At 38.3% G+C, this 14,874-nt stretch overlaps 1 protein-coding gene across 5 annotated transcripts in view; it reads right to left on the bottom strand.

Annotated features, from left to right (window-relative positions):
* EVI5 (ecotropic viral integration site 5) overlaps nucleotides 1–14,874 on the bottom strand; it is a 185,273-nt gene that overhangs the window by 151,791 nt on the left and 18,608 nt on the right. For all 5 annotated transcript variants that reach the window (XM_079776026.1, XM_079776024.1, XM_079776027.1 and 2 more), the window contains exon 2: nucleotides 4,941–5,170. In XM_079776026.1, coding sequence (XP_079632152.1) covers nucleotides 4,941–5,089 — 149 coding nt within the window. In that variant the 5' untranslated portion in view covers nucleotides 5,090–5,170. The remainder of the gene's footprint in view (nucleotides 1–4,940; nucleotides 5,171–14,874) is intronic.

Raw genomic sequence — 14,874 nt, 5'->3', positions numbered from 1 at the left:
ATGGGCAGAAGATCTGAATAGGCATTTCTCCAAAGAGGGCATACAATTGGCCAACCCACATATGAAAAGATGCTCATCACTAATCAGCAGGGAAATGCAAATTAAAATCACGATGAGATAACATCTCACACCTCTCAGAATAGCTATCATCAATAAATCAATAAACTACAAGTATTGGTGAGGATGTAGAGAAAAGGTAATCCTTGTGCACTGTTGGTCAGACTGTAAATTGTTACAGCTATTATGGAAAACAGAATGGAAGTTCCTCAAAAAATTAAAAGTAGAACTACTATATGGCCCAGCAATTCCACTTCTGGATATTTATCCAAAGAAATTCAAAACACTATTTCAAAAAGATATATGCACCCCTGTGTTAACTGCAGCTTATTTACAATAGCCAAGATATGGAAGAAACCTAAATGTCTATCAACAGACTACTGGATAAGGAAGACTGGTAGCTATATACTATAAAATATTACTCAGCCATAAAAAAATATGAAATCTTACCATTTGTGACAACATGGATAGGCTTTCAGGTATTATGCTAAGTAAAATAAGTCAGACAGAGAAAGACAAATACCAGTATGATTTCGTTTATATGTGGAATCTAAAAAAAAGGTAAACTAACACTAGTAAATACAGAGGAAAAATTGATGGTCGCCAAATGGAAAGGGGGTTGGGGAAATGAGTGAAAAAGTGCAAGGGATTAAGTAGTACAAACTTCCACCAGTATAAAAAGTCATAGGGATATAAAGTACAGTATAGGGAATACAGTCAATAATATTGTAATAATTATGTGTGGTGTCAGATGGGTACCACTTATTGGGGTGTGCTTTGTGAGGTACATAAATGTCTAATCACTATGTTGTACACCTGAAACTAATATAATATTGTATGTCAACTGTAATTGAGAAATTTTTTTTAAAAACAAGATATCAATACCTACTAAAATGGCTAAAAGTAAACACTCTCAGCACCAAGTGTTGGCAAGGATGTAGAGGAAATGTTTATAAGCTAATAGTGAGAACGTGAAAAAGTATAGCCCTTTGGAAAACAGACTGACAGTTAAATGTACACCTACTACATGAACCAGTTATCCATCACTAGGTATGTGCCCAGTAGAAATGAAATTATACATGAATACAAATGTCTGTACTTATCTTTTTGAAAAATGTTTTAATTTTTATTGCATTTATTTATGTGACATTGGTTAATAAAATTATATAGGTTTTGCCGAAACTGGTTTGGCTCAGTGAATAGAGCGTCGGCCTGCGGACTGAAGGGTCCCAGGTTCGGTTCCGGTCAAGGGCATGTGCCTTGGTTGCAGGCACATCCCCGGTAGGGGGTGTGCAGGAGGCAGCTGGTCGATGTTTCTCTCTCATCGATGTTTCTGGCTCTCTATCCCTCTCCCTTCCTCTCTGTGGAAAATCAATAAAATATATTTAAAATATATATATATATATATACACATATATATATGTATGTGTATGTATATATATATATATATATATATATATATATATTTGGTACCTAATCGGATCACCTTAAAAAATAAAAAATAAAATATATATATATATATATATATATATATATATATAAAATTATATAGGTTTCAGGTATAACAATTCTATAATACATCATCTATATATTGTTTTGCATGTTCATCACCCAAAATCAAGTCTCCTTCTAAAATCACTCATCTCCCTTTTACCCTCTTCTACCTTCCCCTAAACCCCTTTGACCTCTGGTACTCCCCATACAGTTGTTTGTGTCTATGAGTTGTTGTTTTTTGTTTTGATTAATCCCTTCACCTTTTTCACCAAGTCCCCCAACGCCCCTCCCTTCTAACAGATGTCAGTCTGTTCTCTGTATTTATGAGTCTCTTTCTATTTTGCTTCTTTATTTTGTTCATTTGGTTCTACATATAAATGAAATCATATGGTACTTGTCTTTCTCTATTCATATGGATGAATCTCCAAATAATTATGCTGAGTGAAATAATCCATTACAAAAGAGTACACCATGCCCTGGGTGTCATCCAGTGCACCAAGAGGTCGCTGGTTCGATTCCTGATGAGGGCACATGCTCGGTTGAGGGTTTGATCCCCGGTAGGGGGCGTGCAGGAGGCAGCCAATGGTGTTTTCCCTCTCACATTGCTGTTTCTCTCTCTCCCCCCATTCCTCTCTCTCTAAAAAATCAATAAAAATATTTTTTAAAGGAGTACATAGTGTTTATTCCATTTCTATAAAATTCTAGAAAATGCAAACTAAACTAGTTTGAAATTATCAATGGCTTCCTGGGGAGGGGAAGTGGGATAATGGATAAACTCATTTTCTTGATCTTGGTGATAATTTTATGATTTATACATATATCAAACTGTGTACCTTATTAAGTGTACTTTTTTATTATGTCAATTATATATCAAAAAAGCTGCTAGAAATTATCTCTGCTATTATGCTTAAAGTGAGTGGTAATATATATCTTGACTAAACACAAAAGGATGCTCTTCTAATAATTCCTTTTTGGCTGATGCCCTAAAGAGCTTTTTTTTTTTTTTTTTTTAATATATTTTATTGATTTTTTACAGAGAGGAAGGGAGAGGGATAGAGAGCTAGAAACATCGATGAGAGAGAAACATCAACCAGCTGCCTCCTGCACACCCCCTACTGGGGATGTGCCCGCAACCAATGTACATGCCCTTGACCGGAATCGAACCTGGGACCTTTCAGTCCGCAGGCCGACGCTCTATCCACTGAGCCAAACCAGTTTCGGCCCTAAAGAGCTTTTGATAATCTATATATATAAAAGACTAATATGCTAAGTGTCCCTCTGACCATCCAACTGGTCGCTATGATGTGCACTGACCACCAGGGGGCTGATGCTCAATGCAGGAGCTGCCGTGATACTCACTGGCCATTTACAAAGAAATGGCACCACGGACCTGGCGCCAACAAAGCAACACTCGGCTTCCCCCAAGAGGGGACATAGGCGCTGCCACCACCCCGGAGCGACAGCCCACCAAATCGTAGCCAACACTGTGAAGACCCCATGGCACAAAATGCGGCCCACATCCCAGCCCAGCCTGAAAACGGTTGCTGTGGGCGCCAGGTAATGCTGTCACATAGCAACGCCCGCTTCCTCTCCCTAGTGACTAGCCTCCTTGGAGTTTCTTCAGCCTAGGAACATGACTTGCTTTATAGCCAGGTGGAAACATTTTACACTTTAACCAAATGTCTGTGAAGCTTTTTCCCGTGCTTCATCTCATTTGATCCTCACAGAAGTCCTGAAGTAGATAGATAGGAGACTCGAGGGAATCCTATTTTCTTTTCATTAGCCGGAAAACAGAGATTTAGAAAGCTTAGAAACTTGACCCAACTGAAAAGAAGTGAGAAATGGTGGACCTTGAAAATGACTTCAGGTTTTCTCACTGCACAGAATATAGTAAAACACTGCTGCAGTTAAATATTTTACCCTTTGTTCTCCCTGCGTGATCTACAATAATAATCTGCTTTGTGTTGATATTTACTGCTGTGTTGCTGACAATTACCTGAAAGAGAAGTTGGGGTGCTTCAATGGCCTGGAAAAAATTTAGCTAAATCAGAAAGCAGGTCTAATTAAGCAAGTTTATTCTACATATATATATATAAAAGGCTAAGTTGACTTGCGCATGCACGATACATATAAAGCTCTTGCTGGAGCCAATCACATGCATGTGTTTTGATTTGTCAGTGTCAATCGTGAATTTGGTTGACACTTCTATTATAGAGAAAGGGCAAACAGCGATATTAAAATATTTCTTCTAATTAATTTCTTTTCAATGTGCACAAATTCATGCACCGGGTCACTAGTAATATAGTAAAATGACACACAGAGTCCAGAGCACACATTCCTAGCAGAGTAAACAACTACTTCATATTCATCAACAGAAAAGGATGCTTTGCCTTCCATGAATAAACTTATGAAGAGATTTCCTACTCTAAAACTCAAATCAGATATCCATCCTGATTAAATTATTTTACAACATAACCAAAGGAGAATATCTAGTTTAAAACAAAAATGGTAGTTTTGCCGAAACTGGTTTGGCTCAGTGGACAGAGCTTCGGTCTGTGGACTGAAGGGTCCCAGGTTCGATTCTGGTCAAGGGCATGTGCCTTGGTTGCAGGTTCCACCACCTGCCCTGGTCGGGGTGCTTGCAGGAGGCAACCAATCAATGTTGTCTCTCTCACATCAATGTTTCTCTCTCTGTGTCTCTCCCTCTCCTTTCTACTCTCTCTAAAAATCAATGGAAAAATATCGTCAGGTGAGAATTGTAAGAATTAACAAAAAAATATTTAAAAATTTAAAAATGGTGGTTTTATTTGCCTTTAATTTTTTTTCTAATATTCAGGAAGAATTTAGGGAATACTCTATACTAAGAAAATAAATATAAAGGGAGGGGGTGGGTAGAGGTGGAAGAGTATATGGGGGGATAAATGGTGATTTAAAATAAAAATTTAAAAAAAGAGGAAAGAGCCCTAACCTGGCTCAGTGGATAAAGCGTCAACCTACAGACTGAAGGGTCCCAGGTTCGATTCCAGTCAAGGGCATGTACCTTGGTTGTGGGCACATCCCCAATATGGGGTGTGCAGGAGGCAGCTGATAGATGTTTCTCTCTCATCGGTGTTACTAACTCTCTATCCCTCTCCCTTCCTCTCTGTAAGAAAATCAATATATTTTTAAAAAAACAAAAAGAGAAAAGAAATATATAAAGCTATGTGAGCCAGAAGAAAATTTTAGTGCAACTTTAGTTTAAGACCAACTACTCCAAAATAGACTTAAATACTTTTAAGTAATTTTGATAAACAATAAGCCAAAAACTAAAAAATAAACATTCCTAATATGAGTAAATGGTTGAGTTTGTATGAAAATTGGAGAGAAAATAGACAAACAACTTCACTCACCTATTTTGTTCCTCCAGTTTAGCCAGGAGTTCTAAGTCGTCTGGACTCAGCTGTGACGGGGAAGATGGTGAAAGGGCTGGCGTTGATAATGTGGTAGATGAGGATGTAGTGTGTAATGAAGTAGATGGACTTGCCACCTGACTGGCCATCTGATTGACTGTGTGTGATACTGTGTTCTTCACCCATGAGAGAGTAGAACTCAGCTTTTCTGCAACCTTGTCTGTCGCCACCTGAGGATAAAAATAAAAGTTACATGTATTTTAGTTTTACAGTACTCATTACCAATAACTTGACAATCCTGTAAACTTTTTCTTAGTAATCACCATCAGAATATTCTGAGGTGATAAAGGTAAAACCTGTTTTAGCAATGATTATCCTAACATCCAGCTTTGGGAAACTGTTTTAGTTCTGCAACATGAATATAAACTAGAATAGTGTGTTCCAAACCACAGGTTGGATAAAACAATGTAACGGGTAACGCTAGCATTTTTTTAAATTAAAAGAACAGAAGACATTATTGTAAAGATATATTGTCTTAGGACACTTTTTTGATACATACATGTATTAAAACTATGTACTTACATATTTCGATATGTATGGTTATATTCAGTTGAGATAGAAAATGTATTCTTTATTGGGGTTGTAGTAAAAACATTTAAAGCCAAGAAAGTCAAACATGTCCATTAAGTGATGAGGACAGAGAAATCCTGTAACATGACTAACAATTAAAAAAACAAACAAACTGGGTTTGCTTTACATAAATAAGATGTAATGAGACCCATGACATCTGTCTTCAAACAACTGAAGAGTATTTTTACAGAAGAGGGTCTAGTTCTAAAGGAACAAAATTATGATGAACAGTTAACAGTGAAATAGATTCAAGGTACAATTTTCAATTGGATAGAACTATTCATAATTAGAATGGAATGCCTAAAGGAGTATATTCCCTACCAATCGCTATAATAAAGCAGCAATTATAAGATCCAAATGTCAAGAATTGGTTGAAGATGTGTTTCTGTTTTAAGTAGGCAATCAAGACTAGAAAAACTTTTAAGATCCCTCTTCTCTGTAGGATTCAATAAAACCCGAATATGCAAATCAACTGAACGGCGGAACGACCGGTCGCTATAACGCGCACTGCCCCTCGAGAGGGAGGCAACCGGCGGCGGCGATCGGAGGGGCAGGGCTGGCCAGCAGGCAGTGCCAGGCCACCAGCCAAGGCGGGTGCCAGCAGGGGCCCCCCGATCACCCTGCCCACCGGTCACCCCACAGATGGCCCTGATCGCCAGCCAGGCCTAAGGACCCTACCCTATCTATATATTGGGAACAGTCTCTTAGATTTAAAAATTAAAACCTGGCAAGGCTACTTTATCACTGAAAAAAAACAGGATAATGCAGTGATGACATGCATGGTTCTGGCTTGTACATTTTGTGACACTTATAACTGTGTGACAAAGCCAATTACTTAACTTCTCTCTGCTTCAATTTTTCCACCCATAAGATGGGGAAAATAGTACTACTGACTCAGAAAGATCATGTTATATACTACTTTTTATAATCCGGGGGGAGGGGGGGGAATGTAGCTGCCCATACATGCAAGATGCCTTTCATCTGTATGAAAAGTATGGTCACTGGTGCATGCAGCATCCTGGTTTGCGAGAGGGATGTCTGACTGCCAGTTTAGGCCCGACATCCCCTGAGGGGTCTTGGATTGCGAGAGTGTGCAGGCCAGGCTGAGGGACCCCCGCCCTGTGCATGAATTTCGTGCACCAGGCCTCTAGTCTGTCATAAATCATATCAACCTAAGCAGATATATATACAACAAATCCAGCTGAAAGATATAATATCTATATATATAAAAGCCTAAGCGACAAATGACCAGTCGACTGGTCGCTATGATGCACACAGACCACCAGGGGGCAGACACTCAACGCAGGTCAGGCACGAGCCTCTCCTGATTGGGACTGACTGGGCATGAGCCCATGGCAAGTGCAGCAGGGCCAGGATGAGCAGGAGTGGCAGGCAGGAGCGGCAGGAGGCGTTGGACTGCCAGTTTTGGCCCAATTGCTGCAGGCCACGCCGAGGGACTCCACGGTGCACAAATCCGTGCACTGGGCCTCTAGTACATAAATAATATTCAAACAAGGCACTATCATTTCAGTAATGAAAAACAATGTGAACAATAACTACATTTGAATATTTATATAAAACTAATATTCATAATATATGAATAAATAAGATATATTTTTAAGGAATTGTATTTTTATAAAAACTATCATAAAAAGAGCTTCTTGATTGTAAGTCCTTAGACAGATATAAAAGCTGAAAACTACAAAGTGCTTTCATGTGCTTTGAGAAGAACTTAAATTTTATACAATAGGTAAATTGCTAGCACACTATAAACTATTTTCTGAATCAGCGTATTTTCAGCCAATCTCGGTTCTATAAATCAATTCATATACACACAAATTAAAACACCAACACATACACACAAATAAAAATCCTACCTAGACTATCTTGGCAGATACTATTTTCCTCATGGGTTGCCCAAAGCTTTCCTCCTTACCTCCATACACACAGGACTCTCTCTTTCTATCCCTCTGCCCCCACTTCCACCAACTCAACCCAGCAGGAAAATTCAATGTGAGGAAAGGGTAACACTGAAAAGAGATTTTAAGGTCAGAGTTAAGCAACTCAACATAAAGCTGGAACTGCTAAAACAAAGATTTGATTACAAGTGTTGAATAGGAGCAAGAGTTTTATTAACCTAAGGATACCTCTTATTTTCTTTTCACTTCCATTAACTTTCCCCTTTTCGAACTTATTTCCCTTGGGAATGATATTATAGAGTGGATCGGGGAGCTCTTACTATTGAGAGAAAAACTCCCAAGAAAGACAAGCAGGATAAAGTACGGGGTCCAAGGAAAAGATGCGTGGAGCAGATCATTAGCCTTCCAGGTAAAAGAAATCCTCATCAATGAATACAGTCCATCAGCACAGTTCATCAGGGCAAAAGACTAGATAGAAACGAAGGAATAATTTAGCCAGATCTACCTTTATGCCAGAAAATGGTAGGAGCCATGGTAAACAACAAGATAGCCTACTGTGGTTTGTTATCCTATTACTTTTCTCTACATAGTTACAACTACAAATTCAATTGTGAAACTGGCACTAATTTGCATCTCAAAAATGCACTATATTAAAAAAAATGCACTATATTTTAAAACCAAAAACCTTACTATGTAAAATTTACAGAAATATGTTACTTTTTACTAATACCATTAATTTCAAATATACATACAACTTTCAAGATTAGTGCTTTAAACTTCCATTATATAAATGTCCTCTGCTCAAGATAATTGCAGCAAAGACAAAATTTTTATTATTAAAACAAATTTTAGATTTGTTAATCATTACAAATAAATTTATCATACCCCTTCTGCATACTGTAGCAACAGGCTTCCATTTAAAGGGTTAGAATAACCAAGAGCACCACCATGACATCCTTTTAAACTTGCTGAAATAAGATTTAATCTGTAACTACTGAAGGCTCAACAACCCATCTTTAAATTTTAAATTATTAAACATAACTGGAGTACTTAATTGCAGTAACACTTCAATAAAGCTTAATACTCATGGTCCTAGAAATCCCACAGGATTAAGTTATTTTTTACATAAATCATCATGTCCCATTTTTCCTTTAACTTTGCTTTTCCAAATCTCCACTCAGCTGCCTCTAACCTCTTTTCTTCATCCTCTGGTAAACTAAGGTCATGAAGACATAATAAACCTGACAATGGTATTACATCACAAAGTTCCTAGCTACCTCACAGAGGTGTTATTAATTTATTTTTAAACATTAACATACTTTGAAAAGGTTAAAACCTTTATTAGAAAGGCTTAGTAATCAGACACAAAAGGCCACACATTGTATAATTCCATTTATATAAAACGTCCAGAAGAGGAAAATCCAGAGAAAGAAATTAGATTAGTGGCACTGGATTGTGGTGATGGTTATACAACCTAGTGGATATACTAAATGCCACTGAACTATACAGAAGTAAATTTAATGGTATATGAATTCCATCTCAATTTTAAAAGGGTTTAGTCAATCTGAAAAATCTACATAATGTATGATTCCAACTATATGACATTCTGGAAAAGGCAAAACTACGGAGACAGCAAAAAGATCAGTGGTTGTCAAGGGATGGGGAGAGAAGGGAAAAAAGAACACAGGATTTTTAGGGCAGTGAAAATACTCCGTATAACACCATATGATGAATACATGTAATTATACATTTGCCCAAACCCATAGAACATACAACACCAAGAGTGAACTGTAATATAAACTATGGACTTGGGGTGATTATGACGGGTCAACGTAGGCTCATCAATTGTAACACATGTACAATTGTGGAAGTGTATGTGTGGAGGCAAGGAAATATGTACTTCCCACTCAATTTTGCTGTGAACATAAAACTTCTCGAAAAAAGTAAAATCTTAATAAAATAATAAGTAAAATATAAAGTTTAGCTTTAAATATTACTACAATATTTGAATATGATCTCCCATGAGAAATAATCATGGTTCCTTTATTACTTTATATTTTATTAGAACTTACAAGGATGCTCTTAACTGCCAAAAGAACTGCTTTTAAAGACTTAATTTTCAATCCTAACTCTAAAATACTCTAAAGCAGGTGTCACTGTTTCCCCATTTCAAAAGTGAAGAAATGACACAGATAAGTTATACAACTTTATATAAGGTCAGAAAGCTAATAAAAGTCAAACATAAACAGTCTGGTTTGAGATTCTTTTTCCTTAATTACTATCGAGGGTAGGCAAGGCCAAAATCTGGCAATGGATATGGTCACTAGTAACCTCAGTGAGTCCCCATGAAAAAAAGCAGAAACCAGATTATAATAGAGTAAGGAAAATCAGAAAGATGAAGAAGTAGGAGCTGCAAAATATTCCCATTCACAACCATGACCTTTATTTTTGAGATTTCTAATTCAATCTGATTCCTGAAGGCTAGAGGTTCCAGAAAGTTGGTCAGGACTTTACTGTACAACAAACCTTACTTTTTTAAAAATGCTTTCAAACAGACACTAATTTCATTTGATTTTAGTAAAAGAGGGAAAAAAGTTGCACACTTCAAATAAGTAAGCTCTTATACTTATTTTTTTTTCACCATTGGATTAGCCTGTTTTATATTATCAAGGCTGATTCAAAATTTAGCATTTTACTTTTTAGGATTTTCACATCAAAACTCACTTACTTAATGCTCACAATTCTGTAGGACAAGTAATGTCTTCATTTTAGAGATAAGAAACCCAAGGTTAATATCATTTAAAAGACTTACTTCTCAAAGGGAGGGGGAGAGGAAGGATGGGAAGAGATTAACCAAAGAACTTATATGCATATATGTATAACCCATGGATACTGACAACGGTGTGGCGAAGGCCTGGAGGGGGTGGGGAGCAGGGGCGGAGGGCAGTGGATGGGGGGCCAATGGGGAATAAAGAGGATATCTGTAATACTTTCAATAATACAAATAACTTTAAAAAAAAAGACTTCTTAACTCAAATCGATGAAAGACCTAAACATAAGAATTAAAACTATAAAACTCTTAGAAAAAAAAAAACACACAGGGGAAAAGCTTCATGACAACGATTTGGCAATGATTCTTCAAATATGACACGACAAAAAAGAAAAAATATAGGTAAATGGGACTTCATCAAAATTAAAACATTTGTTCATCAAAAGGACACTAACAGAGTGAAAAGGTAACCCACAGAATAGAAAAAAGTATTTGCAAATCACATATCTGATAAGGGGTTGTATCCAAAATATATAAGAACTAAAATCAACAGTAACAACTCAACCCAATTAAAAAATGGGCAAAGGACTTGAACAGACATTTCTCCAAAGATATACAAGTGGCCAATAACTAAAACTAACCCAAATGCTTTACAAGTTCACATGATCTGGAATTAATCTTTAGTCAGTGAAAGCAAGCTTAAGGTTGTTGATTTAATTAAAACAAGCATGCCTTCAGGGTTATCAATGCTGAAAAATAATACAAACATACAACTTTTATTCTACCTGGCTCTTTTAGTCCAATAAGCTCATTGTATCTATGTTACAATATTTGTTGGCAAGAAAAATAACAGGGATAGCTCCTGTACTGCAGCTCTTCCACTATAGTCACAGTGGATCCTCATAGTCAATTGACCTGAAGGTCAATTCCTCCAGCCCTGGCTTCGTCCAGAAGGTCATCCGGACGGTCCTTCTGCTATTTGGTCTAATTAGCATATTAGCTCTTTATTATATAGGAGGATGCCAAGAGTTAAAGACAAAGAGAGAATCTTAAAAGCAGCAAGAAAAAAGCAATCAGTTACCTACAAGGGAGCACCCATATGACTACCAGCTGATTTCTCAACACAAACTATGCAGGCCAGAAGGGAGTGGCAAGAAATATTCAAAGTGATGAATAGCAAGGACCTACAACCAAGATTACTCTACCCAGCAAAGCTCTTATTTAGAATTGAGGGTCAGATGAAAAACTTCACAGACAAGAAAAAGCTAAAGGAGTTCCTCACCACCAAACCAGTATTACATGAAATATTGAAGGGTATTCTTTAAGAAGAGGAAGAGGCCCTGGCCGGTTTGGCTCAGTGGATGGCATGTCGGCCTGCGGACTCAAGGGTCCCAGGTTCGATTCCGGCCGGGGGCATGTACCTTGGTTGCAGGCACATCCCCACCAGTGGGGAGTGTGCAGGAAGCAGCTGATTGATATTTCTCTCTCATCGATGTTTCTGGCTCTCTCTCCCTCTCCCTTCCTCTCTGTAAAAAATCAATAAAGTATATTAGAAGGAGGAGGAGGAAGAAGGAGGAGAAAGGAGGGAGGAGGAGGGGGAGGGGGAGGGGAGGGGGGAGGGGGAGGAGCAGGAGGAGGAGGAGCCCCAGCTGGTTTGGCTCAGTGGATGGAAGCATCAGCCTGCGAACTGAAGGGTCCCGGGTTTGACTCCGGTAAAGGGCACATGCCCAGGTTGTGGGCTCAATCCCCATAGGGGGCATGCAGGAGGCAGCTGATCAATGATGTTTCTATCTCTCCCTCTCCCTTCAACTCTGAAATCAACCTGGATGAGAGGCAGACAACATCTGGAGTAGATAGCTTTCCCAAGATTCAGGACCAGACCAATAAAACCAATCCCTGTTATGCATAACCCTTATGTTTATTTCATAATTACTATAGTAGTTATATTCTAGTGCACACTAATGCTTTTTATATTACTATGACAAGTCAGTCATCTTCCCTGTGTTTTGGATTGCCTACTGTAACCATTCCACATTACTAGCCTATGCTCATGAAATATTTGAACAGACATTTACCATACTAGTTATTTTAGCTTTGTTCCTGATTTTATTTGTATCTTCAAACTTTAATTAAAATGTGTTCAACGGGCTTTAATCAAGTGATTTCTTCTTCCTTTGTTTTTAATATTTTGGTATATGGAAATAGAAAGTACTTATGTTCAATTTTCTGTCCTTAGCAAGCTCTGGAAACCTATCTGAATGTTAGATTTACTATCTCACCTACTACTACTTTTTCCAACAACACTGACCCCATCGTACTCCCTATAACAAACTTTTCACCTGTACCTACATTTAGTGTGGAAAACAAGACCTTCCATAAATGTAACCTACTGAGTTCAGCTATTCCCTAGAATCCATTCAACTTCATTTTTTTCCTTATACCCCCAATCTATGATGCTGTCAGGCTATATGGAAACAAATGTTACACCTCTAAAGGCTATAACCAAATCTATCAAAATTTAAGCAATAGACACTCACAAGGATGTAACCTCCCAGCTGGTTAGTCTGGCAATCAATTAAACTGCCTTTTTAGGATTTAGAGTGCTTGGTTTAGAATATCGGCAGGTGACTATGAAATTATGCTGAGCAACCTGACTGAACAGTTAACAGAATTGCTCAACCCACCACATGGGCTATTAGAGTTCAACAAAAATCTTTGCATTCCTTAGCACATGTACTTGATAATTGCATTGCTCTTATCTATTTACCTGCAGCACAAGGTGATATCTGTGCTATAGTCAAAACTGCTGTACCTGGATAAATACCTTTCCCCAGGTATAATTAGAAATAATCAAGCATCTTAAACTCACAAAGTCCATTAAAGGGCACTTAAACGTGACCACTGGCATTCCTAACTGGTGGAAAATTAAATTTCCAACATTTTTCAACTGGCTCTCAGCTGGACTTTGGGCCATTTTAAGATCTAGTTTACAAATTGTGGTTTTTGCTTGTATAATCTCTGGCTTTCTTTGCCTTACCTTGAGCACATTTCATGTTTCCCTGAATCTGGATCTCGTGGATTCAAATCCTATAAGACCCCAAATTAACTTTTTTTTTACTTTGCAGCTTCAGTTCTTCAGTTCTTCAGTCCTTCAACACTATAAACTGTGTGTTTTTACTTTATGTCTTGTAATTTTTCTTAATAGTTGGATATGATGTACTGCGTAAATGGAACTGCTGTAAATAGGCCTTTAATAATGTGGTTCAAAGGTTTGGGGTAAGGGAAGCATTTTATAATCCTACTAGAGGCCTGGTGCACAAAATTCATGCACGGGTAGGGAGGATCCCTAGGCCTGGCCAGCGATCAGGGCCGATCAGGGCCGATCAGGGCCTTCCGGCTGCTGGCCGAAGCCTTCCTTCATTCAGCACCACCCCCTGGTGGTCAGCGCACATCATAGCGAGTGATTGAACTCTGGAGGGGACACTTTGCATATTGGCCTTTTATATATAGAAGATAGATGAGTCCACCTTAGTCTTTTAGTGACTCTATACCTCTGGACTGTGGACGTCACATGTACTTCTCAGTCCTTCCCCTCCCCTGCCCCACCTCTCACCTCATTCCCTTCTGTGGGACAGGATGACAAGAGAGGGCTGGAATTGGTTATTTTCCTCCCCCCGGGTCAATTAGGTTCTGCTAAAACCCCGGCAGGCGAGCCCCTGGTTAAATAGTTTCTCCTGAGGGCAGACCTTATTAAGAACAGAATGTTGTGGAATATTTCCAACTAGTTCCTTTTCCCCTCTCCCAGAAGGAAGTATGAGGGGATTTTTCTCCAATATTCACGATGAGAATCTGGTCAAGTTCCTAGAGATAAAATTCACAGAAATGTTGGGGCCCCCTGGAGTTTTATCTCTCAGTCTTGTCCACACTGAACCGCCAACAATTATTTAGTTAAAGTTCAGGTTTCCCTGCCCTAGCCCTGGTTCCCACACAGGTTTCAACTTAGGGGTTTCTCTCTAGTAAGTTATGCTTATCCGTATCTATTCAATTTGAAGGGCAATGGACTGTCCTGTGACTTTGCTTCTCTGATGAAACTAAGAAAAAAATGTTAATTTTTCAGTTTGTTTAGCTTTTTACTTATTGTTAGGTCAGGGTGACAACTTTCATGCCAGACCCAAAACTGGAAATTGTAACTTTGTTTTAAAAAGATGGTTAGAGCCAAAACCAGTTTGGCTCAGTGGATAGAGCGTCGGTCTGCGGACTGAAGGGTCCCAGGTTCGATTCCAGTCAAGGGCATGTACATTGGTTGCAGGCACATCCCCGGTGGGGGGTGTGCAGGAGGCAGCTGGTCGATGTTTCTCTCTCATCGATGTTTCTAGCTCTCTATCCCTCTTCCTTCCTCTCTGTAAAAAATCAATAAAATATATTTTAAAAAAAAAAAAAGATGGTTAGAGAGGGGGAAAGTAAAAAAAAAGCAAAAACTCAAATTATATATATGTTCTCATTAGAACAAAGAAATAAGCAAAGAAGAGAATAGAAGAAGATATATCAAAATTAAAACCAAGGTTATGGTATACTAGTGAATTTGGGGGTGGAGAGAGTCCTTGTTTTTCTAATT

The sequence above is a fragment of the Cnephaeus nilssonii genome (genome assembly GCF_951640355.1).
Source record: "Cnephaeus nilssonii genome assembly, chromosome: 7".
Classification (NCBI taxonomy): domain Eukaryota; kingdom Metazoa; phylum Chordata; class Mammalia; order Chiroptera; family Vespertilionidae; genus Cnephaeus; species Cnephaeus nilssonii.
Note: the sequence above shows the minus strand (reverse complement) of the source record. Positions and strands in the feature narration are given on the sequence as shown.